This window comes from Eleutherodactylus coqui, chromosome 2 (assembly GCF_035609145.1).
Source record: "Eleutherodactylus coqui strain aEleCoq1 chromosome 2, aEleCoq1.hap1, whole genome shotgun sequence".
NCBI classification, from domain to species: domain Eukaryota; kingdom Metazoa; phylum Chordata; class Amphibia; order Anura; family Eleutherodactylidae; genus Eleutherodactylus; species Eleutherodactylus coqui.
The window spans coordinates 169,839,041-169,864,720 of NC_089838.1; the positions used below are offsets into that span (position 1 = coordinate 169,839,041).

General features: G+C 43.4%; 1 protein-coding gene across 2 annotated transcripts; it reads right to left on the reverse strand.

Annotated features, from left to right (window-relative positions):
- Positions 1-604: 604 nt before the first annotated feature.
- TRMU (tRNA mitochondrial 2-thiouridylase) lies at positions 605-24,977 on the reverse strand. 2 transcript variants are annotated; one of them, XM_066591897.1, is made up of 11 exons: positions 24,798-24,977; positions 23,253-23,418; positions 23,075-23,181; positions 21,341-21,463; positions 21,053-21,225; positions 17,349-17,402; positions 17,023-17,089; positions 14,017-14,117; positions 11,636-11,780; positions 8,171-8,253; positions 605-1,058 (listed from the first exon to the last, which is right to left on the reverse strand). In XM_066591897.1, the coding sequence occupies exons 1-11, from the start codon at positions 24,877-24,879 to the stop codon at positions 903-905; spliced, it is 1,257 nt and encodes a 418-aa protein (XP_066447994.1). In that variant the 5' UTR covers positions 24,880-24,977; the 3' UTR covers positions 605-902. The 2 variants fall into 2 exon arrangements, with proteins under 2 accessions (XP_066447994.1, XP_066447995.1); XM_066591898.1 differs by lacking the exons at positions 23,253-23,418; positions 24,798-24,977 and adding exons at positions 22,501-22,625; positions 22,699-22,835.
- Positions 24,978-25,680: the final 703 nt, after the last annotated feature.

A 25,680-nucleotide genomic window follows, 5' to 3' on the forward strand; every position in this document is an offset into this window, starting at 1 on the left:
CAATGTAAAATGTGCCAAATTAAAAAATGCATTGGTTAGACGTCACACTCTTTAAAAGTAAGGCTAGCAGAGCCCCTTTCTTATATAAAGAAATTATTTCACTCCTCTGGAGCTGCACGCCATTCTATAAACAAGCATGTGCAGGATGTTACAGTATTCTCGTTTTATGCTCCGGAATGAGTAGATAGACCAAGGAAAGTGGGGGTGATTGGCAGAATCTGTGAAGCCTTGTGGATCCATCATTGGCTACAGCTGATGCTTCAACATCTACGGTCAAAAATTTCTAGCCTGTAAATGTCGATTTAAGGTCACTGTCACACGGCCGAGAAAATCGCACAAGATTTGTGCATTGCGAGAGGTGGTGTAATGGCCTGACATGGCGTCTTTATATCAATTTACTACTTTGGGGCTCCCCTGCACCCCCATTGTATTTGGTTACATGTTATGGCTTTGGCCAAGTTAGAGGTAATACAAGCATGCGCATGAACCTTTATAACACTTCCGTCTTTTATCTTTTGTTGAATACTAAACATGTTTCTTCTAGTTACCTCTGTTTGATCACAAAATTACCACAATGTTAATTGAAAAACATTACTAAAACCAGTAAATTATGCAAAACAATCTTTATATTACACTAGTTGTCCAGTCTGACAGTCTTCAAGTAAAAATAGGATTGTAATGTAATTGTCTTTGGACAGTTTTTCTCCCAGACAGATTGACAGATTGTCTGTGGAACACAATCCAGCATTGTGTATGGAAGAGGTAGAGGTAGGCTGCCACGCCGCTATCTGTCAGAACTTGCTCCTTAATTACCGCAGAGACAGTGTGTGCTTTCGTGCCTCCATAATTGGCTGGCTTGGGTTTGATTGAATTCTTCCAATTAGCCAGAGAGATTGCAGCAGTCAGGTTAATGGATCCGCGTCTTTAACAGACTTTGTTGTTAGATTTGCCGCCGATTTCATTCTATCTTGGCCCATTTGTAATGTGTACAGTGAAGGTCCCAGCCTCATAATTTTACCACTTCCAAGGCATTCCTGTCCTTTGTAGAAAACCGCAAACTGGCAAATAAGCAAAATAAACAAGAATTATAACGCTGAAAGCTTGTAGCAAACAAACAAACTGTTCCAAAGCGCACAACGGGATGACTAGAGGGCTTGGAGGCTCCAGTACTGGCTGCTCAGCGGCCAATAATAAACCTATACAATCCCACATTCACTAGCTTTTTAGCTGGAGGAGTTCCCTATAGACTATGGGGCGAATGTACTATTGAAAATGTGCCAGAAAATCCTGTTACATGCTTTACATGTTTTAGATGCTCTGTTTGCCAAGTCTGTAAAAAGAGACACGGCTTTATTGAACCTTTATTTGTCAGAATGTGCCATAATATGTAGAAAAACTAAACCAACGGGTGTTATAAAATTATAGTAGAATATTTAAAGATGCAGAAAATCTATCATCCTGCAGAGTTTCTGTGAGATCTGGTGCATTTTCAGACCAGGTTTGCATTGTCTTATTAAGACAGTGTATTAGTATCTTTTGCACCAATATGTTCTGATTAGAGATGAGCGAACCTACTCGGCCACGCCCCTTTTTCGCCCGAGCGCCGCGATTTTCGAGTACTTCCTGTTCCCCGCTGCTACCCCCAAGGGCTCCCCCCTGTTCCCCGCTGCTACCCCCCGCTCCGCCGCGCCTCCCCCTGCCCCCCAGCGCCCCCCGAATCTCTTCACCCGAGTACTGAAGTACTCGAAAATCGCGGTGCTCGATCGAGTAATTACTCGAAATGAGTATATTCGCTCATCTCTAGTTCTGATCTTCATTGCCTTTTTACATCCTGGATTGCTGGGTTTTAATCCCCGGGGCCGTAAAAACACACTCACTGAGAATTAAACTAAAATTAAAATGACACGCACATGATTGCATTCAAAAGAATGGGGTTCACATTCCTGTGAGATTTGAGCAATTTTATCGGCCATGTGAAAGCGGCAAAATGCAGATATAATTTAGGAGCAGCTTAACAGGGCCATTGGGCTGCTAGTCACATGTCCTGGATTTTATTTACTGGGGCTTCATTTTTTATTTTAAGACTAAATGCTATTTCTCAAAAATCATTGAAAGGCCTATGGACAAGTTTGAGAGGCAATTTTTTTTAGACATAAATGCATGTAACTTGGGCTGACCATCATTATTGCAAATGTCGAAGGATTAAAAATTTTGCAGTCTTCTGCAACTTCCACTTATAAAAAAATTATATATTATACAGTATATATATATATTGCATGTAAGTGAAAAAACCTGCATCCATAGCTTTTAAGTGTATGTGGGAATAAACTCATGAGGAAACACTGAGGGGGCAGATCAATGATGGGCATCATCAAAATTGGGCAATTAGAGATGGTCTCAGTAGTACAGTATACAATGTGTTTGTTATGAGATTAGAATATAGACATGTAGTCATCTGCATTAGTAACTAAAGGCAGGCATGCCAATTTCTTATATTACACAGCATTGAACAGTTACCTAGCTTCACCAATTATGCTTTGTGTACATAGAAAGGATTTTGTTGGCCACAGCTAACTCCTGGCTGGGAGGAGTAGACGCGTGATAAGAGTCATCATGCTATAAACGCCGTTTGTGCATTTACACTACAGTTTTGGAAGAACAGATGACAGAAATCTCTTTGCTTCCAAGAAAACCAGCCTGCTGCCCACTCCTCATGGGCGACACTTCTATTCAAATGCAGTTCATAGTGACATAGTATGTAAGGCTGAAGAAAGACATATGCCCGTCCAGCTCAGCCTGTTACCCCCTATTGTTCATCTTTATAATATTTTCCTTAAAAACAAAATCATTCCGATTGGTGACGATGCAAAATACATTTTCTTCTGGAAGCGGATATTGTTGGAAGCGTCTGTTGCTAACATTTGGTAGACATATTGTCCGCATCTGACATTCCTTGAGATTATATATAACCATGGTTACCAAAGTTAACTAATGAGCATCTGATATGCACAACATTTTAAACCATATGGCTCAGGTTTTGGGGCTGAAGTCCTACTTTAGGCTGTGTTCACACGCTGCTGCTTTACTCTAAGATTTGGCTACAGATCTGCAGTAGATTTTCCTCTTTCATCTGAATTGAAATTGAATGGGTGAAATCTGCTGTGAACACACCCTTACATGTCATTCCATTAAAGGGGTATTCCAGGGAGAATGCTATTGATGACGTATCCTCAGGATAGGTCATCAATAGTTCATCAGCTGGGGTCCGTCGCTCGGGATCCCGACCGATCAGCTGAGCGAGTGCATGCTGTTAGCGCTGTAAATACTCAGAGGTCTGAGTGGAAGCCTCTGCACTGACCTCTGTGTAGTGGCCGGCGCTTGTAACTCCAGGCATGGTTCTCATTGAAATCAACACAAGCTGGGCCTGCAGTTATAAGCACTGGCCACTACACGGAGGTCGGCGCAGAGGCTTCCACTCAGACCTCTGAGTATTTGCGGCACTGACAGATGCATCTGCACAGCTAATCGTTCAGATCCCGAGCAACAGACCCCAGCTGATCAACTATTGATAACCTATCCGCAACCCATAATTCGAGGTACATGCCCTACCGCTTTTCCGTCCGCTGTCCATGCGAGTAGCAGTTATCTATCGCTTCCCCCAGGTGCTCCTCGCATGTTTCTGGACACTTTGCCACCTGGATCCCCCACTTCCTCTCCTGAGAAATCCCAAACCTCATCCTAGGAGACTTCAACATCCTCACTAACAACCCCATCTGCCTCTCAGTTTCTATCGCTCGCGTCCTTCCTTGGTCTCTCACAACTCACAGCCTCTCCCACTCACAAGAGTGGTAATACTCTTGATCTGGTCTTCTTCCGTCTCTGCCCTGCTTCCAACTTCACTAACTCCCCTCTCCCGCTCTCGGACCATAACCTCCTCTCTTTCTCTGTTAAGCTTCCTAGTATCTCCCCAGACCCTCCTACCTCCCGTACATGCAGAAACCTTCAGGCCATTCACACCAAAAACTTTGCTGAGTCTCTACAGTCTTCTCTGTCCCCCATCGCTCTCCTCTCCTGCCCCAACCTGACTGCCGCACATTATAACACCGCTCTCAAACATGCCCTGAATAAAGTGGTGCCCCCCCGTAACCCAAGCCATCCGATATATAGACTGCGGCAACTCTGGCTCACGCTTCAAACGCGATTCATCCGGTGGTTCTCTAGGTATGCTGAACGGCATAGAGAAAGTCTCAAAAGCCTGCAGACTTTCTCCACTTTAAATTCATGCTCAGAAAATACAACCTTGCCCTCCACCATGCCAAACAAGTCTACTTCACCTCTCTCAGCTCATCACTATCCCATAACCCTAAAAGACTCTTTGACACTTTCCACTCTCTTCTCAGCCCAAAACTGCAGCTCCCCATGACGGATCTCAGTGCTGAAGAGCTGGCTACTTACTTCAAAAAGAAAATTGACGACATCCGTCAGGAAATAACCTTCCAATCTCAGACTAGCCCTGACCCTAGTCTCGTCAGTACTGCATCTAGCTCCTGTTCACTCTCTGCACTTAAACCAACAAGAGAGGAAGAAGTCTCCAGACTGCTCTCCTCCGCTTGCCCCACCACCTGCGCTAGCGACCCTCTTCCCTCACACCTGCGGTCCCTTTCTCTGGTGGTCATCTCCCACCTCACCACTAGATTCAATCTTTCTCTGACCTCTGGCATTTTCCCATCCTCATTCAAACATGCTATCATATAACCGCTGCTAAAGAAACCGACTCTTGACTCGACTAATGCTGCCAACTACCGACCCATCTCAAACCTGCCCTTTATCTCCAAACTACTAGAACACCTGGTTTACTCTTGCCTTATAAGCTATCTCTCAGATAACTCTCTTCTTGACCCTTTACAGTCTGGCTTCCGTCCCCAACAATCAACAGAAACCGCCCTGACTAAAGTGTCAAACGACCTCCTGACAGCCAAATCGACCTCTCTGCAGCATTCGACACTGTTGACCACAAACTTCTTCTCAGTATATTTCGCTCCATTGGACTAAAGGACACTGCTCTCTCCTGGTTCTCCTCCTACCTATCCGACCCCTCCTTCAGTGTCTGCTTTGCTGGCTCTACCTCCCCTCCTCTTCCCCTTGCTGTTGGGGTCCACCAAGGCTCAGTCCTCGGCCCCCTCCTCTTCTCCATCTACACAGCCCCCATTGAACAGACCATGAGGAGATTTGGTTTCCAGTACTATCTCTATGCTGATGATACACACCACCAACTGTCTTGTCAGCTGTCTCTAAAACGATGTCCTCTTTCTACCTAAAACTGAACCTCTCAAAAACTGACCACCTCCTGTTTCCACCATCTACTAACAGACCTCATCCTGACATCCCCATCTCAGTCTGTGGCACCACCATAACTCCCAGACAGCACGCCCGCTGCCTTGGGGTCATATTCGACTCTGATCTTTCCTTCACCCCCTATATCCAATCTCTGGCCCGAACATGTCAGCTGCAACCCAAGAACATCGCTAGAATATGCCCTTTTTTCACCATGGACACGCTAAAAACGCTCACTGTTGCCCTCATCCACTCTCGGCTCGATTACTGCAACTCGTTGCTGATCGGCCTTTCCTGCACCAAACTCTACCCTCTTCAATCCATCCTGAATGCGGCAGCCAGGCTCATCTTCCTGTCCAGCCGCTACTCGGACGCCTCTGCCCTGTGCCAGTCACTGCACTGGCGCTGTCAAATACAGAATACTAATCACTGTGACAACCAAGGCTCTTCGAGCAATTTAAACTATTTGTCACTGAAAGTGCCTGAAACTAAAATATAACCTTTATTAATATTAATGGTCTGACAGTTTGAAATAATGCCTCACAGGGGCTGGTAGTGTAGTTTAGATAGCGGTCACCATCTAGGACCGTATTGTACTTTAGCCAGGTTAGAAAATTTATCATCACAATTTCTAATTGACCTCCCTGGCTCTTTTGTCAGTCTGGGACAATAAACGCCAAGTATCAGGTGTTCAGACTGTTTAATCACTAGCACCTATGTTTGTTGAATAGTGTTCAATTTAATGGACCTATCTAACATAAGGATTGCTATGTCAGCTGTCTGTTCATATAAAACAGCATGGTCAATTGCACTATTTGCAAACCAATCGGGTTGCCTTTACAGTCGACTGTCTAGTGTAAGGCAACAAGATTGATTGCATTATAATCGCAAATCAATCTGCTTGTGTAAATCAGCCTCCACAGTCGTCTGTTTAGTGTAAAGCAGTGTTATTAATTACACTACACTAAAAACCATTCTATTTGCTTTTACATAATGTGCAATTAATCTACCAGCCTTCTTACATTGGCGCATTAAAAAACCAGTTCTTACGCGCAATTTTTGTGCAACTGCTGTTTGCTATTCGAACCCATTGCAACAAAAATTGTGTGCAGTTGATTGGCATCGCACAATTTTTGGGCATCATTCAGTCTTATTTTCGTCCTGATGAAGCAGCGCGCCAAATAATCTGTCTTGCGCTGCGGAAACGCGTTGACGATTGACGATTACGGACGATCTTGTTCGCCCTGGTCCACATTGGATTTCAGCTAACTATTTATATGTTCATCAAATTTGCAATTTTGCGAATTGACATATATTATAAGTAGCTTGGACTTCTCCTGACTTAATTGTCATTACAAGTCCAGCCTTCTAGCCTGTTTCCGATGATACAGACTTTGACCTAATTTAAGAACTGGGTCTTGTCAGATCGATGACCCTATGGGGAAGTGAATAAGTCTAGTAACAAATAAGGTTACGGACTCAGTACAGTGCTCCCATAAGCGAGTGTACTAGTATAATATTTGTCTAGTGTGGATGATCTAATTGTCATTATCCACCACTTAGGGTTTTATGAGTGACGCTCTCGTTGTTTTGGAACAGTGTCTTTCCATCAATAGGCATGTTCTTATTAATGCATAACAACATGGAGTTATCTCAGTAGGCGCTACCACTTTCTGGTCCCTTGTATACCTGATAACGGCCCGCTACGGTCACCACCTTATCTGGTAGCCCCTCTTATCATTATCAATTTAAATAATATATTAAAATTCTGTATTTGAGTCATTCTAATTACTTAAGCAAATTGCGCTAATCCCATAGGCAATTAATTTTGTGGTTGTTTTGTATGGTTGTCTGTCATTTTGTGTCCGTTTAGGTCGGAACCATCCTGCCTTAGCAGTATTGGTTTTTTATCATTAATATTAATAAAGGTTATATTTTAGTTTCAGGCACTTTCAGTGACAAACAAATACAGAATACGATTCAAACTCACCACCCTCCTCCACAAAGCCCTCAACAGCACCGCCCCGCCCTACATTACTTCCCTCGTCTCAATTCACCACCCAGCCCGTGCCCTCCGCTCTGCTAATGAAATCAGACTGAATGCCCCTTTAATTCGAACCTCTCATTCCCGCCTCCAAGACTTCTCAAGAGCAGCACCTTTCCCCTGGAACGCGCTACCAAAAAATATCTGGGCAAGACCTGACACGCTAAAGTTCAGGCGTGCTCTAAAAACGCACCGCTTTAGTCATCCTGATTCTGCCACTATACGGCCTTACCATTGTCTGTGCGTATAGCATCCCTCACTCTCCACTTCGCCATACGGTGCACATTTCCAGCCCCTTTACCTTCTGTATCACCCCATTACTTGTAGTATGTAAGCTCGTTGGAGCAGGACCCTCACCCCTACTGTTTCCATCAATTGATTACTTCATATAAGAGTTGTCTTGTTATTTCCCCTTTATCGTAAGCGCTTCGGAATATGTTGGCGCTATATAAATAAAGATTATTATATCATATTATTGTTATCTGTCAGTAGACCGCAGGCTGTTATCTCCGCGGGGAGCTGGCAGTTAACATTGTATTCTGCTGACACCCGCAATGAGAACAATCCAGCTGAATAATCACAGGCTGGGCTCTGCAAACAGCTCCTGGAAGCCCATTTATATGCAAATAAAGATGCTAAAGTGTTAATAGCCAGCAGTGGCCATTAACACTTTATGCAAAAAGATTGCTAAAACTTTCAATCGTTTGAAAGATTATCTATGCGTGTAAAAAAGGACTTTTGCCTTTATGAGAAATTACTGCCAAAAAGTATAGAATCCAATCTCTTACTTACCTGTCCAGGTGTTAGGGCTCTTATCGGCTTTACTAATGTTGCCCAAACTGTGCCATCCTGGTTTAAGGTTAGTACACATGGAACTAGAAATTGTAAATATAGGAGTCTGTTAGGAAATATCACACTTACACAAGAACACACATGTAAGTAAGATCATTTTACTATTACTTCCCTACTTTTCAAAATAATCTTCCCATCTCCACATCTTTTTACCCACGTGATGTTCCTTGTAGAAAGTGCTGCATGAGTGTCTAGAATGTACATGTGGATCTTTAAGAGCGGCATGAAGCTCAGGTGATTCTAACCCTGTGCACAGCGTTAATTATAGTTTACATCCCATATCATGCCCATGGCAATTATAACTTTACTTCACCCTGTGAACAATGTAGCCATTGAAAATATAAAAGTCTCAGACATAATTTGTAAGCTAGGCAACAAGACGTGACAGGCAGCACATTTCTTGGGGATTACAGAACACTGTGGGTGCCTTACATCAAGCAACCAGTCCTACAGCATAATTCCCAAGAGCTGCTAGAATCACACAGGCATGCCAAGCAAAGACATCCTCCAAAATCTAATGACCTCCGGCACTGGCTACAAATATGGATGTGTGTCCTGTCCCACAAAGAACGTATAGCCAAGCACTGTACACAGGAGGCAGAAGCGGTCTGACCCGATGCCAATTGTTTTTATCCTAAACCTGGGACGCACAAAACTGAAAATAAAGGCCATAGGCTTACTCTGAATACTCTGCAGCACGAATCAGTCTGATGCTATACAGGCGATTCCTGAAGAAGATTCTCCAAGTCCTAATAAAACTCATAGACTTCTAACCAACTGCAGACTAAATGAGCCAATATTAGGCTTTCTTCACGTTGCCTTATTTTTGGTTTTGGGAGCTTAAAAAAAAAAACCACAAAAAAAAAACTGTTCTGACCCCTGCGTAATGGGCTGGAGCTTGTAATTCCTTGTGTATAAATAAATAAGCAGCATGTTCCATTTTTCTGCGCAATTGCGCTGGAAAATGAACATTTGAAACCAATTAGGCTAACTAGCCATTTCAATGCACTGGAACATGGCTGCAGATTTTTTCACACTCAAATTTGCACAATTTGCACGTGCAAAAAGTAAAATAGAAAAAAAGCATGTAAAGGAAAAAAACGCAACCTTCAATGTGCAAAAACATGGTGCAATTGTGCATGCCAATACGCACACGCTTGTGTGAATCCGGCCTTATGGAGAGTTCACACAGTGAAGTTGCTGCAGGACATGAGCTGAAATTCCACAGCAATGTCAATGAATGGGACTTTTACCAAATGACATTACATACAGCGGAAAAAATCCACAGCGAGAGACGGTCACACTGCGAGTATTCTGATGCCCAGCATGCTCCATTTGCTGTGGAAACACTCCAGATTTTCAGCGGAGTTTGTTCATTGCAACGCAGCGGCTGCACATGGGATAAACACCACAATGTGCGATCATAGCCTTAGAGAAATTATAGGATATCTTTTTGTTTTGCTGAGACTTGCTTCTTGACATTTCCAATTCTGTCACATATTCCTTAGCAGCAGGCTGTAAACTGTCCCCGTGTTAGCAGCACTACATGCCGAGTACATCTGACGGGATTGGAAATATCAGTTTTAACACATTAAAACTATTTTTATCGCACTATGAAATAATAAACACTGCGCACTCCCTGTACTAACCAATATGTACACTTTCCCTGAAGTCACGCTTGACACATGAAAATTGCTTAAAAATATCTAGTGGGTGGGGGGGGGGTTCTAGATTATGGAAATACAGCTTACTCTTACTACTGTAAAATAATTACATTTTATAATAAGTTTTACTTTCGCCAACATTTTCAAAATGTCTGCTTACAATCAAAGTATGGAAACATTCTTCTGTAAATCCAGGGGGTAAACCTTGTACAGACCAACTAGATGTTAATGCACACAGGCACATGAACTCTCTAGCCCATTAGGGCAGGTTCACACGTGGCAGAAGCTGCACTGAAAATCCACAACAAAGTGGTGCACAACGCAAGTTACACAAACCCCATGGATTTTATACATGCTGCGGAATTTGAAATATGCAGCATGCCCAATCTGTTGTGGAACTAGATAATCTTGTACATGACGACTATTAATGGCTGACAAACAGAAATGATAAATAGTGCAAGGTTTTGACACTGCTTAGGTCTCTTCATCAGGCTGGTCTTTAGTATGCAGGATGAAGAAACCTAAGCAGTCCTGAAAGCTTGCTCCATTTATCATTATTTCTTTTTGTTAGCCCTTTTTTACTCTTACTGAGGGCTTATTCAGATGGGCGTATATCAATCCTGTTTTCACGCCCGGCTGATATACGCTGCCCATCTCTGCAAGGGGAGGAGGCGGGACGGGAGCAGTGCACTGAGCTCCCACACCCTCTCCACTGTTTGCAATGGTAAGGGGCGGAACAGAACGTAGCTCCGTCCCCGTCCTATTGCAAACAGTGGCAAGGGACGGAGAGGGAGCTCAGTGCACTGCTCCCATCCCACCTCCTCCCCTTGCAGAGATGGGCAGCGTATATCGGCTGGGCGTTAAAACCCGACCGCTATAATAAGCCTGTCTGAATAAGCCCTGAGAGCAATGACAGATTTCTCTACTGCTTGACAAGGAACCAAACCTTTTTTTCCGTTTACCAATCTGTTATGAAAAGGCTGCAGATTTGCACTATGGATTTCATTCACTACAGTGGGTGAAACAGGCAAGTACCTCTGGAACAAGATCCAAATGTATCATGTTGATTTCACAGCAAATTTGTATTCAGGTTCAACAGCATAATATAACACCATTTACCATGATTTTCTGGGAATTTACTAGGGACAAACTATCCTCCAGAGTTGATCGATGGGGGGGGTCTGCCACTTAGTACTCCCGGCGATCAGCTGCTGTCAGCCCCGCTGTCAGTACAGATGAACCTAGAAGCCCTATCCGCATTGCAGCAACCCAGGTTGGTAAAGACTGGCACAGCTCCCAATGAGGAGGCTGAACCCAATGAGCATAGGTCATCAATAGTAAAATCCCAGAAAACCTTTAAACCTGCCCTGTATGAATCTGTGTGAGCAGCACACAATCAGGACAGGTTGGAGGTAAACAAGAATGTTTGAGCTGTCTGAAAGCAAGCAAAGAAAATTGAAACAATAAAACACACCATCAGTGTAACATATTGTGAAGTCCATGCCGGGACTCCATGTATATCGCATGACAACTGTCCCACGGGCATGTGTTTAAAGTTAACATACTATGTGAAGATCTGTAGTATAAAAGATCATAAAAAGAGGCAGATCCTCTGTAAACACATTTCTAATATAGCTGAACATGATGTATAATCAGAAAGAAAAAAGTCATGTAAAGTTCAATAATGATCGCTCAATTCAGGCAGAAGACAGTAATAGTTTATGTGCTATAGCAAACATACTTAGCGCCATCTGGTGTTGAAACCTAAAATGACACTCCATCATCTTGGTGTTCACCAGCTCTGCAGGAGGTTCCTCTGAAATCCAATGCATTCTGTCAGTCCGCAGTAAGTCCCTGTACAAGGCCGGGTGATCTGTACACGGGGCCTTCAAAACACAATTTGAGAACAGTAAATCATTGTCTATGTGAGGTTTAGAGTCCAACATATTCAAAAGACAAAAGTGACCTGAGAAAATGGGGTTGGGGTAGGTTCCAAGGGAAGGAACCTACCCCAACCCCAAGGTGTTGTAGGTGGCTCCTTCAGCTCGGTTGGCTGCACCATTTCTGAAACCATGGCTGTCATAAACTGCCCTGGAACCTGTAGGCAAAATAACTGGACACTTTCTACTGAAGAGGCTGTCCACGTAAGGACCCCCATGGCTCTCCGGAATGATGAGGAGAGGTATATTTGGGGGTGGCCATCTTCCCTTAGAGAAAAGAACTGCATCTTCAGATTTTTCCTGGAGGGTTACTTTAAAAGAGACTAATCAATGGTAAAAGAATCCTAAAAGTGTTAGTAAAGGGTCACGGCGGCTCCTGATTGCGGTGTAGTGGTCATGTGCTCAGCAACTCTCCTCACCCAGTGTTGTAGAGCACCCTGTTAGGTAAGTGATGGCATTAAATACAGTAGATGAAAGGGCTCCACAATGGTAACAAGTGCTTTGGCAGAACAACCAAAGACACCCCCAAAACCGTATTGAGCAACAAGATTACTGGGTCTCCAGGAGACTTATAAATGAATGAAAATATGTATAGAAAATATATTGTGAAGTATTGCTATTGATATTTAAGATCAACAAAGGTAAAGAGCCTAAACACTCAATAAGATAACACTAAAACTGCGGGGCCCTCGCAGAATAAAACATACGCACAAATATTTGTTGATCACTCTACAGCCTATCAATCTCAGCTGGTAATAAGGTTCAGAAGAGAGAAAAATCCAGCTTCACTGATGAATCTCTTAGTGAAAGTCAGTCTGCAGTTACTACATACAGTGATATGTAGAAGCTGCAGAAAACGGTGCAAAATTGTGAATCAAACACTACTGCAAAAATTATTTTTTTTGCCCAAAATACATGTTATGTTAAAAAAAATCCCCCCCATAAGGTATTTGTAGCCTTTAACTAAAAAAATACATGCTGTATTAAACTCTTAACAACAAAGCTATTTTAGGTCCCAATGAGCAACCAGTTTTGGCTATATCACTATAGACAGCGGAGCTAGTCCCAGAAAATTTCCAGGTGTGCCACTGAAGGGGTTAATGAGGCTGTAGCAGAATTAACTTTTATTACGCATCCATAGAATAGGTAATAAAAGTCCGATGGGAGTGGGTCTCAGCATCACAAATGGGGGTCCCGTGTCCCCCTATCCGCCTTACTGTGGACTTACTATACCCCATAAAATGAGAAGGAAATTGAATCGAGCGATGGCCACACATGCGCAGCTCCATTCGTTTTCAATGGGACTAGTGAAACTAACCAAGTGCAAGCATTCAGTGATTTCTGTCAGCCTTACTGAAAATGAATGTAGCAGCACTACGCATGCAAAGCCATCGCTCTGTTGGATTTTACAGCACTGTGGGTGGGGGAAGTATCTCCACAATGTCGAGAAGAGGAAGACACATGTCCTCCATTCTGAGCATCAGTGCAGACTCAGCGAAGAGACCCCCACTGATCAAACTTTTATTACCTATCCTGTGGCTAAATGAAAAAAAACCCTGAATTTTACAATAATAAATGACATGATGCATGTGCTAATCTTAAAACATCTGTTTTAATTAACTAATGTGTCTGCGTAGTAAACATATAATTCAAGATGTGCCTATCCAATGTAAAAATGTAAACATTGGTATATTATGTAAGATTTCTTTTTTATCTTTGTAGGTCTTGTGGATCCCTAATAAAAAAAATTATTATAGCGAAAAAAAACTGAATTTTGGTACAACTTATTCAAAATGGCAGACTTACTGCATTTCTAAACTGAAGACTTTATAGCTGTGAAAAGAATTACATTTTAAGGGCTAATAACCTTTTCAAAAACTTTTGACATGCGATAGTGACAAGAAGTTTTGATCAGTAGAGGTTTGGGTGTACAGACCCTCACCAATCACTAAAATGTGTACGGACTCCATAGAATGTTTATGGAGTTCGTACTCTGCTTGCAGTGACAGCCGAATGGTCTCTGCACTCAGCTGAAGGGTTCTGCCCCCTCATTCTAGCAATCAGTAGGAATCTCAGCACCCAAGCTCCCACCAATCAAAACTTCTGACACATCACTAAGACATGTCAAAGCTTTTTTAAAAGGTTAGTTATACTTTAACTTTGAGATGAATGATGTACTCACCACAAAAACATCACTAGTGGCAACATCTTTATCAACCACAAACCATGCATCTCGTAGGCCACCTATTCTTGCTCTCTGACCCAAAGTAAACAGAAACCAACCTGACAAAAAGTAGAAGAGGTCACTCAGCTGCCACACAAAGTACAGTAGTACACAGACGCTCACAAAATGCAGCCTGAATAACTGTCACGACCGATAGACATGTGACAGAAACTTGTTGATCACTACGCACCTCAATACAGGGCTACTGCAGTGTATTATGCATGCAACACCAAATAAAACTTATTTTCACTTATAAAATGTTTTATTAATTGGGAGGATAAAATAAACTACACATGAGGCTCTACCACATCTGTGTCATGGTTTCCATTAAAGTGGAAACCTCTAGATCCGATGGACCCTGCTGACCTATAATGGGAAGGGGCGTTGGGTTTCTTTCATGGTGTCCATCGTTTTGTCAGGAAGAACAGAGCTGAACGCTGTCAAAGAATCTGCTCTAGAGGCTCCTAACAGAAGAGACGGTAGTGTGAATGAGCCCTAATTAATTCTGTAAAAACGCGACCTCATACAGCTACTTTGACAGGTACTCATAGGATAGATATACGTTTATCCCAGACACGCTTGGATTCTTGTATTTATTCACTTATTTTCCAACCACGTCTGTGGGGTGTTTGTTCCAAGCACCTGATAATCTTTCCTGATGTTGCTTCTGATTTTCCTGCCAACTAACCTCGGATTGTGCCCCCTTCCTCTACTATTTAGCTTCCCAATAAAATAAAGTTAACATATTTATACTGTACGGTAAACGTGGTAAATAAAATAAAATAAAAAAAAACACATAGAAACAGCAGTGGAATTCCGATTTTAGTTATTTGTCATTTATCCCCACCTTCCAAAGATAATTTAGAAAAGTTATACAATACATTATATGTGCCCCCAAATAGTTGCACTACAACATCTGTAACAGAGCTCAGAACGTTCATCATAGACTGGCTATGGAAATGCCTTCAGCATGAACGCTTCTGATCTGCAAATCAGAAATTCCCTGTTCAGTCCAAGTCTGTTACCTGCACGGTCACTTTTCACTATAGTGAATGGGAGATACAGAAATAACTGCATTAATGTAAAGAGACTAAATCAATCAAAAACGTAGAACAGCGCCCCCGTGGTCTCAGGACCAGAAGTAGTGCCTGTAGTCTGACCACTGCTGATCTGACTTTTGGTGGCATATTCCAGCGACACCTCAGATGTCCATGAAGGGAAAACCCCCTTAACCCCTTAATGACGCGGCCATTTTTCGTTTTCCATTTTCGTTTTTTCCTCCCCCCTTTAAAAAAATCATAACTCCTTTATTTATCCATCCACGTCACTGTATGAGGGCTTGTTTTTTGCGGGATGAGTTGTATTTTTCAATGGTGCTATTTAAAGTACCATATAATGTACTGAAAAACTTTTAAAAAATTCTAAGTGGAGTAAAATGGAAAAAAAACGACATTTTGCCATCTTTTAGTACGTCTTGCTTCTACGGCGCACAAATGGCAACAAAAACGACATGATAACTTTATTCTATGGGTCGGTACGATTACTACGATGCCAAACTTGTTTAGGTTTTTTTTTACTATACTCCTCTTTTTTTTTTTTAAAGACATAAAATTTTTTTCAATTATTTTCTGTGGTCATTTTGTGCGCGCGATAACTTTTTTATTTTTCCGTCGACGTAGTTGAGCAAGGTCTCATTTTTTGCGGGATGTCCTGTAGTTTCTGATAGTACCATTTTGGAATACATATGACTTTTTGATCGCTTTTTATTGCGTTTTTTATTGGAGACAGGGTAACTAAAAAAAGTGCATTTCTGGCGTTCTTCATTTTTTGTTTCGGACGACGTTCACCGTGCGGGAAAAATTATGTGCTACTTTGATAGATCGGACTTTTACGGACGCGGCGATATCAAATACATATTTTTAATTTATTATTTAGATTTTTTAATAATAGATATGGCAAAAGGGGGGTGATTTAAACTTTTACAACTTTTTTTTTTTTTCAATTAAAAAAAAACTTTATTGATTCTTTTTTATACTTTACTTTGAAGTCCCCCTGGGGGACTTTAAGATGCGATGCTTTGATCGCTCCTGCAGTATGACGTAATGCTATAGTATTACGTCATACTGCTTTTTGACAGGCAGCCTATGAAGCCACCCCACGGGGACGGCTTGATAGGCAGTCTGCTAAGGCAGCCCTGGGGCCTTTCATTAGGCCCCCGGCTGCCATGATACATGCAAGGCTCCCCCGATCTCACCGCGGGGGGGCCGCGCGGGACCCCCGAACATCGTTCGGGGGATTTAAATGCCGCTGTCAGAATTGACAGCGGCGTTTAAATGGTTAATAGCCGCAACCTCTCTTCATACATACCCCGACGCTCCATGACGTACCAGGTACGTCATTGGTCGTTAAGGGGTTAAAAGGCATCCTCATCTAATACACTATTATTGTAAGACAGAACTGTATCTCCAAGTCTATGACACAGCTGACAGCAGGTCGCTGCTGACCTGATGGTACAAGAATACAATTAGACTTCTTAAAATCTTCTTTATCATTGGACAGTTCTTACATATTCCGCTAACAGAGTTAATTAGATAATTGCAGTATAAAAGGACTGAGCAGCCATCCGTGACATCATTTGTAGAGCACACTGCAGCTTTGGTGAAGCCACACTTTGAGGCTTGTACACAAGCTCCGTGGGGAATCACAGCTGTCTATCTGCCAAACATTTTTAACATGTGCCAAAGTTCCAATTCATCATCTGCAATATTGTCAAACGTATGGCGAGCGTTACTCAGCGTACAGCATGTTTCCATTTTGCACGCATGCTCCTCCATATTAGAAGTGAAGGCCATACTATATATTGCATATTGTGTCCCTTATATATTACACATGGAAACATATGAACCTCAAAGCAATTAAAGTAAAATAAACTTTAAAAACACATTTGCACAGGAACAACAATACCTTTGTGAGTGCCCAAGATTTTTCCATCTTCAATTGAAACAAAGTTTCCAGGCTGGGGCTCTAAATACTAAAAAAAAAATAATACAAAAAAATTCTATATGAAGGGATAAATGCCACATAACATTTACTACTTATCACACATACGGTTTTCACGGAAGTTTTTGATGTAGTTCTTTTTAGCCAGATGTGAGATAAGCACAGGAGCAGTGTCAGTCTTTCTTCAATACTTTTGCTTTATTTTTAATCTAATTCTGGCTTTGGCACAAAAAAACTGCCACAAAAACTGTCTGATACTCCAGTCTTACTGCAAACCTCCATAAACTAACCTCAAGGATGAACTTTTCAAAGTTTCTCTCACCAATGAAACAAATCCCCATGCTCTAGGAAAAAGTGAAAACCAAACAATTACATAACTGCATACAGAGTCTCAAAGTCAGTCAGAATAAAAGGCTTACACACATTGGGAAAAAGAGGATTTTTAGACTTACCGTAAAGTCTGTTCTAGTCTTCATTGGGGGATACAGGAAACTATGGGTATAGGCTGCTGCCACCAGGAGGCGTGACACTACTGCAGGGTTTACAAGGGACGGCCGTCAGCTAAATGGCTGAACGAGCGCCAACATCACCACTAAGGTTGTGAGCGCACGTGCAGAGCGTCACCACCGACTTCTTGATGGCTTCACACTCAGTGCTTCCCATTCTATGCGAGGCGCTGAGCGTTTACACGCAGCGACAAGTCAGCTATCCAGCGATGATTTTTATGCTGATTGAAAGTGAGCGATAATGAAAAGTAAATGAATAGTAAGGATGTTTTTGCATTTAGACATAACGATTATCGCACATTTTCGTTAGTTTGAACTCATTTTGTTTGATAATCGTCTGGTGTAAACCACCATTGAGGCAAAAAAAGTTAACTCCTCCTATGCTGACTATATCTAGCCTATAGGCACTGAGCTAATCAGTTTATACTCCAGTAGTAGAAGCATGACATAAAAGAAAAACAAAGAAACGCCACCAGGAGTAAAAAATAACCTTCACAATGGGAGGTTGCTAAGTCCCCCAAAGAAGACTATGAGAAAAATTTTACGGCAAGTACAAAAATCTTCTTTTCTCGTTTGTTTAATTGGGGGGGACAGAGGAAACAATGGGACGTCCTGGGGTGGGAAAAAAAGAATGATGAACCAGGCACAGTGTCTTTGTATGATGGAAAGGGCTAGTATATAGAAGGTGGGCAATGCAGCATCACCCTGGAAGGGAGTGACAATCTGGGAAAGTCAAACTGAGCATTCACATAGAGAAAACACTCCCTGGAAAGGAGGCATAGGCAGATATAAGACGCTGCATTATATCCTATTGAATCATCCCTTTAGGGGAAAGATAAATCGCATATATTGCCAGAAAAAAGGGGCAGAAGAGACATCGGAAAACACACCACCCGATTCTAAAAAAAAGATGAATGAGAGGTACCACAGAAGGACAATACATCTTAAGAGTAGGGGATGGCCTGTATAGGTGTGAGAATAAACAAACAAAGAATGGGGGCAGAGGAGAAATGAGCCCACACAAGAACAGAGGGGACCATGAACGCAACCTTGAAGCTGGGGACCAGGCTCAGCAGGAGGACAAAGGACTATTTCTATGACTACAGTGGGACTGTGGAAAGGTAAGAAGAGTGGAGAGAAAAAAAAGCAAATGTAGCATTAGTTGAAATGGGCCCAGGGGGTGTCTTGAATGAGGAAGACAACATTCACATGCCTAGAATATCAGGCCAGGCCTGAATCACCCACTCAGGAAGTTTGTTCCATGCAGATCTAGTAAGAAAGAAAAAAAAAAGCTGAAGGTTTATGAGGGAATCCGGGTTCTAGAATTCATTCTGGCGATGAACCTGTGCTACTCGTGGAATGTTGGAATAACCGAAAACTAGTACATCAGCGACAGAAGAGTACTGATAATTGCAGAGCTGATGAATGCAGAGGGTAGGAAATCCAAACACTATGAAACAGTAGCTACCAATGGAGGTAGTTGGCCGAATAGCCACCCTGGGAGAGTGGATGGCAGATAGTGCCCCAGCAAGGTCCAACCAACTCCTGAAGGTTGCTACACTGGATACAGGGATACAAAAAAATGTCACAGCTGTAGCATAGAACATAGAACGGGAAGAAAAAGCATTCCTGGGGTTCCAAGGTCATGGTTTGTGTGCTGGAGTGGAAAAAGACAAACAAAAAAAAAACCTCTCTTTGTCCAGAGAGTTATAAACAAAGGACGTACTGCCACTATGAACTGAGAAGGCAGAAGAAAATAAGAATAAGGGACCATGGTTCGGAGATGGGAGAAGAAAAATCAATTTGCATGCAAGGTGCCACAGAAAGAACTGGTCCAATTGGAGATAGTTGTCCAAAAGGGCATTAAAAGGCACCATCCCCATGTATGTACCTCATGCTCTGAATCTGCACACGGGGAAGGAGGGGGGGGGGAGGGGGGGGTCAGAAAACTGGGGAACAGTCAGAATACTTTGGTTTTGGATAGGAGAACCCATTTGTCTTCTGAAATGGAGCACACGTGCTCTAGAACAGTTGCATAGCCTCTCCCAATCGGATGCTTTGTCTAGAACAACCTATGACTGAATACAAAGTGTAACCACGTACATGAAAATGCAAACAGATTCTAAAACCTTCCTAAATATGTCTCTTGGAGGTGGGGGAAGGTTGGCCCCTTCTCAAGAACCCTGTTCAGGAACGGTAAGACGAGTATCCTCCATGAATCTCAAAGCATGTCCAGATTTCAAAAGGAGTCTGAGAGGCAAAAAGAATGGGAAATGACTCTTAAGGAAGATCAAGAGTCTTTCCTCAGGAGAACCTAGAGCTAGGAAAGGCCAAGACGAGAAAAAAGGAGACTAAAGAGAGGCCTGGACTAACCATGCGCAAGGGATAGTAGTAGAACCAACGTTCTAGACTTGAAAAGTAGGCCATGAGACGAGCTAAATTAAACAGTCCACTCCGGCGTCAGACGCAGGCCCAGGGTACCAGAGGCTCAGCTGACCAGTGGGGTAGGAGTGTGAAGATGGAGAGGGTCGGGGTTCCAGAAGGGCTTGAGTAAAAGGGTGGGACACAGAGGAAGGCTCCCAGTGGCCTTCTGGCAAGATGAGAACTTGGAAATAAAAACAGAGAGTAAAGGGGGAAGAAGGACTTCCTCCACAGGGAGCCCAAAAGACTGAAGGAATGACCAAAGAAAATGAGGGGGCCGAGGAACAGATATACTTGTCTGCCATGAAGACTGAAAGCACTGGTGCAGCTCTACTGCATTGCTCTACACTTTGATAGGCGGGCAGGCAGGAGCTAGCTGGCACGGATTTGTCTTCATCGCTAGGGTAACATAGTGCTCCTGTTCCTCTGGCATGTCCCCTTGTGGTCAGACCATCAGCAAGAGAGAGGCAACAGTCTGACTCATTTCAGTGCTGTTCCCTCGTCTGGTGGTTGGGAGGACAGAGAGGCCTTTCTTTCTCTGTTGCGCTGATCTGTAGGGAAGAAAGAAAAAAAAACTGTAGAAAATCTATCAAAACTGAAAACATTTGGTAGAAACAGATCTGGAAACCAGATTGGTGCCTGCCTCTTGCTGACACCAAGTTAAAACTGATTAGCTCAGTGCCTGTAGACTGGTATGTTCTGCATAGGAGGCGCTAACTGTTTTCCTTAGTGTCCTTTCAATTAATCAAACGAGAAACATATCCTAGTTCTGGATCTTCCATCCAAATGGACATCCACAGCTGGTGGAAAACAAATTTTATCTTCTGGAATACCGAATATTGCCACTATCATCATCAGCTTGATAAACTTGAAGCTGTCCATGCGCCTTGGTTTAGTGCATGGATAGGCCCTTTGTATCATGCTGCCATTTCCATAAGATGAATATAGGACTATGAGGGTGGTTACAGATATTGTGAACAAAACCGAGGCTTTCAGCTTTTTCCAGAGAGCAACTATTCGACTGATGATGCTGTAGTTTTAGAATTTGCACATAAAGAAGTCCTTGCCTCTTTTCTCTTTAAAACATGGTGGAATCCTGCTTCTGCTGCAATTTTCTTCACAAAGTCCTTTGTTAAACCTCCAAGTGGAAATAATGTTTTTCTCAAAGCATATTGTGATATCTGACTGAGGAAGAAGGTCTGGTCCTTAAAATGGTCAGCGGCTTGAAGAAGCTTCACATCTATTTTACAGATCAAGAAAAAATGAGGTTAACAACCATGTATGTGATGGACGGGGCACGCCAATTATACCTATGCACAAACTATTCATATAACATAGTATACACTACTACTTACAGTTTCTTTTTTCAAATCTGTTCCTAAAAAGAGTCTGAGGACCCCTTGAATATTGGTGCTGAAATATTTCTTCATCCTCGTGTGATGTTCGTGAGTAATGTCCAGTGGCTATGGCGTCTGCCCCTATTATGGTAAAAAGAAAAGCCTATTCTGTAGTTAAAGATATTATAACTCTTAGGCCCCATGTCTACGGCCGGGTCGGAATCTGCATGCAGGAGCTCCTCAGCGGAATCCTAACCCTGATGGCAGTGGTGTCCTTGTGTACCTGCCATTCAGATTCCTTCGTCTGTACTGTGGATGGTCCGCACAGCTCGCTGTTGAACATGCACAGTACAGATTTTTTTTTTACTCCTGCTTTTAGCTTTTCCCGCGGAATCTGCAGTGTCAACTGCGGGCGTGCCACGGATCAGTCGGCTTCCATTGACTTCAATGGAAGCGGTCCGTGCGGGAACCGCAGTAAAATTGAGCATGTTGCGATTTTTCAATCACGACTAGTTTCCACTCATGTGCATAAAGTATAGCGATGAGTGAGCGTGTTTATTTAAGCCTGCTACTCAAGCGAGAAGTAGTCTTTTTGAGTAACTGTGTACTCGCCGGAGCAGCATGCGGGGGAGAGTGAGGGAGATCTCCCTCCCCCCCACTCCCCCCCTCCCGCATGCTGCTCTGGCGAGTACACAGTTACTCGAAAAGACTACTTCTCGCTTGAGTAGCAGGCTTAAACGAGCACGCTCGCTCATCTCTAATAAAGAATCCTTTTACCATAGCATTCTATGGAAGGTTATTGCTGCGGAATCCAGAGGCAGGTGCCAGCCCCGGATTCCGCAGCAAAAATCCGCCCGTGGACATGAGGCCTTAGTCATATAGTCAATTCTCCACTGTCTTGGTCCACCACTTCCAATTTTTCTGTTGTTCAGCCCCAAAGACAGAGGTGAAGAATCACACGCAGCAGATTTGCTGAAGAAATGTTCCTGACTGTCCCAATCATCCAGGTGCTGTAGCCAGGGGTGGAAAACATCCTGAATGGGTCCCAATCCAGGTAACCCATATTCGTAATTGCAGAGATGCTTTCTAATCACAGTGGTTAAATAAAGACCAATATTGTGGCCTTCTACACAGGCACCCTACAAATAGGGTGATTGCAGTACAATCTTGTTACTTACAGCCCATTTCTCTGACTGGAGTCAAACAATTTTGCCATCTGGCCCAGATCTCCATGATATCTTATTCCAATTTCTAATACCTAGAATGTGCCCGCTAGAATATGGTAATGCATCCTGTATGCCCCCTAAAAAAAAAAAAAAAAGATATAGTGCCCTCAAACAGCAACTTATGCAACAGAAAAAAAACCATATACTTACCTGACCCTGACAGGGGCAGTGTGCTCTTCCTGCCCGGCACAGCAGCATATTGCAAGGATGTTGGAATGTCTGTGGTCTCGACTTCCTTTATGAAGCGGCCTGCTGGTTGTAGAATGGTAGGGCAGGGACTCTATGGCCTATAAAGTTGAGAGAGTCAGGTTCGGCCAGGAATCTGCATGGGCCCCACAATTGGAGTGATACCAGGGCCACTGGCCCCTGCTATCTACATCTCTGCAATTATCTGAAGGAAGCCTGCAGACAACCCCGCACAGACAATCTCACCAGAATGCACGGAACGGATTTGTTAGTTGCAAGAAATCTGCTGCGTGTGAACACTCTCTACAATGTGATCAGCGTTGGTTCCACAAGGTCTTACCCAAGTTATCAATAGCATAGTTTAGGAAGTGGTTGAACTTGATATGCTTGTTGCACAGGATGTCTGGATTCGGGGTTCTTCCTTTCTCATATTCACTCAGGAAATAACTGAAATGAAGAGCCAGTATGTTATACAAGAGCACATAGGAGAAGCACCAAGTGCCGAGAAGATGCCTCACCTGAACACCTCGTGCCAGTACTCCTTCACATAGGACACTTGGTGGAAGGGGATGTCCAGCGTCTGGCAGACTCGGTAGGCGTCCTCACAGTCCTTCTCCGCACTGCATATACCGTGCTCGTCCACCACGTCCCAGTTGTTCATATAGACACCCGTCACCTGATAACCTAGTAATGGAAATATAGGAGTGTGATACCGGGGATTGTTCATTACCATCTAGAAGACATTGGTCCCACAGATGAGGACCAGTGCTGCGAAATGTGCTAGTCCACAGGAACAGATTCCATGACTGCAGGAAAACCGGGAGCGCGTCTTCATGAACACCATGAGGGGCTTCATTCATAGCCATGGCTCCTCTCAGTGAGCCAAGGACCATTTCCTTTCCTCCGATCCCCGTGGGCTGCAGGTATCACATCGCTCCTCGGTCTTCCTGCGTACATGAGCCAGTCTGAGGGCAGCGTAGTGGGCACTGTGCCAGCTCTCCGGTGGTATTGGAGAATACATCTAACTGCCAGTCCAGGCACAAAGGAAAATAGTCTGTGTTGGTAAAAGCGGCGGTGCCCTCATAGCCATGCAAAGTAGAAAGTCCATTTCTTTCTTGATGCAATAACACCAAAAATTGGCACATTTATTAACCCACTAAGGACTAAGCGCCATAAATATATGGCGCTTAGTCCTGGGCTTTAATCCCAGCCGATAGTAAAAAATGTGGCGCTGGATTAAAGCTCCTGCAATGTTCAAGGAGCAGGTCACGTCCTCACCTGTCATACACAGCCAAAGACCCAGAGGAGAAGGGAGAAGCAGTTTTTTTAACCACTTCTACCTTCTCTCTTGAAGGCTACATAGCGCTCAATAAGCGTAATGTAGTAAAGCGAGGAAACGGAAGTGTTACTTCTGCTATTCATCCCAGTGATCGCTGGGATCACCTGACACAACAGAGCTACAGGGTCCTAGAAGACCCTGACCAGCTCTGACAGTGACTATCATCACTACAGGGGATGTTTTGCCCTGTACGGCCGCTGCTCTGTGGATGCCCCAGTCCGAAAGTGTCAAATAATAAGTAAAGAAAATAGTGGAAGTGACCTCAGAGGTCTCGGGGGACTTAGATGTTAACCCCTTAAGGACCAGCCTGTTTTGTACCTTAAGGACCAGACATTTTTTAGGGATTTACCCATGTGGCGGTTTTACTGCCCTATTTTTTTCCTTCAGCTACCAAAATTATTTTTGCTACATTTTTTCCAGTGACATATATGGCTATTTTCACTGAGTTTTTTTTTTGTTTTATTCGGGTAAAAAGCTTTAAAAAAACTGATTTTCATAGTTTCATAGCTGAAGAACAGAAAAAAAGGATCCTGCAGTAAAAGACCCCCACATAAAAGTGTCTGGTCCTTCAGGTACGAAGCAGCCTGGCCGTTAAGGGGTTAATGTAACCGCGGGCACCCTCCCCATTAGCGGCACACTGCGCCGTGCTACTCCCGGGTGCCCGATATATATATACATGCAGGCAGGCTATACATAGTGCTGGCCGGCCTCCCGGCGCGCTCACCTCTCCTCTTCAGCAGCAGCGCACACACCGCGCTGTCCACCCCGCCGGACAGGGCGCACACCACCCGCCGCACCGACTGCATGTCACCCGTACTCCTCCGGCAAAGTCACGCCGGTCCCCGCAGCACTGTGCCGGTGTCAGGCTCATAACGTCCCGACCAGAAACTCATCCCAGACTACGAGTTCCTGGAGACAGACAAGAGCCCGTGTAAAGCCAGCAGTTGCCACTAGATGGCGGTGCTTCAATTCATATTACAAGTTGAGCAGCCCGGTAATATGGGTATTCTTGGGCATCTATATAATCAGGCTTATCATACAATTTATGGGGTCTACATATTTTCAGGACTAAAGTCACGTTGGGCGTCATGTATACAGCTAGAGCTACATGACGACTTTGATTGTGTGACATTAAGTTTAGAAACGTGGTGTAAACAATACATGGGTGACCTGCGGTCACATGACTGTTTGAGCAGCGGTTTGGCAGTTAGAAAAAAAACAGCCAAATTGCAGACAAGTCACACTGGAGATGCATTGCAGTCATTGGTGTTAAAGTCACATTCCAACTCTGACCTGTGGCCAAAATTCCAAAAGTTTTGGATCACAGTAACATTAGACCGCCCGTTGCAATACAGCACTGACAATCAGGGCTCACTCACACAAGTGTATTTAGCCTGTGTATTACGCAGAGCTAAAATCCCGTTGAGTTAGATTGGGCCATTCAGACCTGCGTGTTTCATACACACTTATTACACATGTGAAAAAAGTAGGAATAACTGAGACCTGGTTGGATGAAAGCTCTGACCAGACAGTGAATTTACAGGTTTACAGTTTGTTTAGAAGAAATTGTAAAAACCGGAAAGGGGGAGGGGCTTGTGTTTATGTAA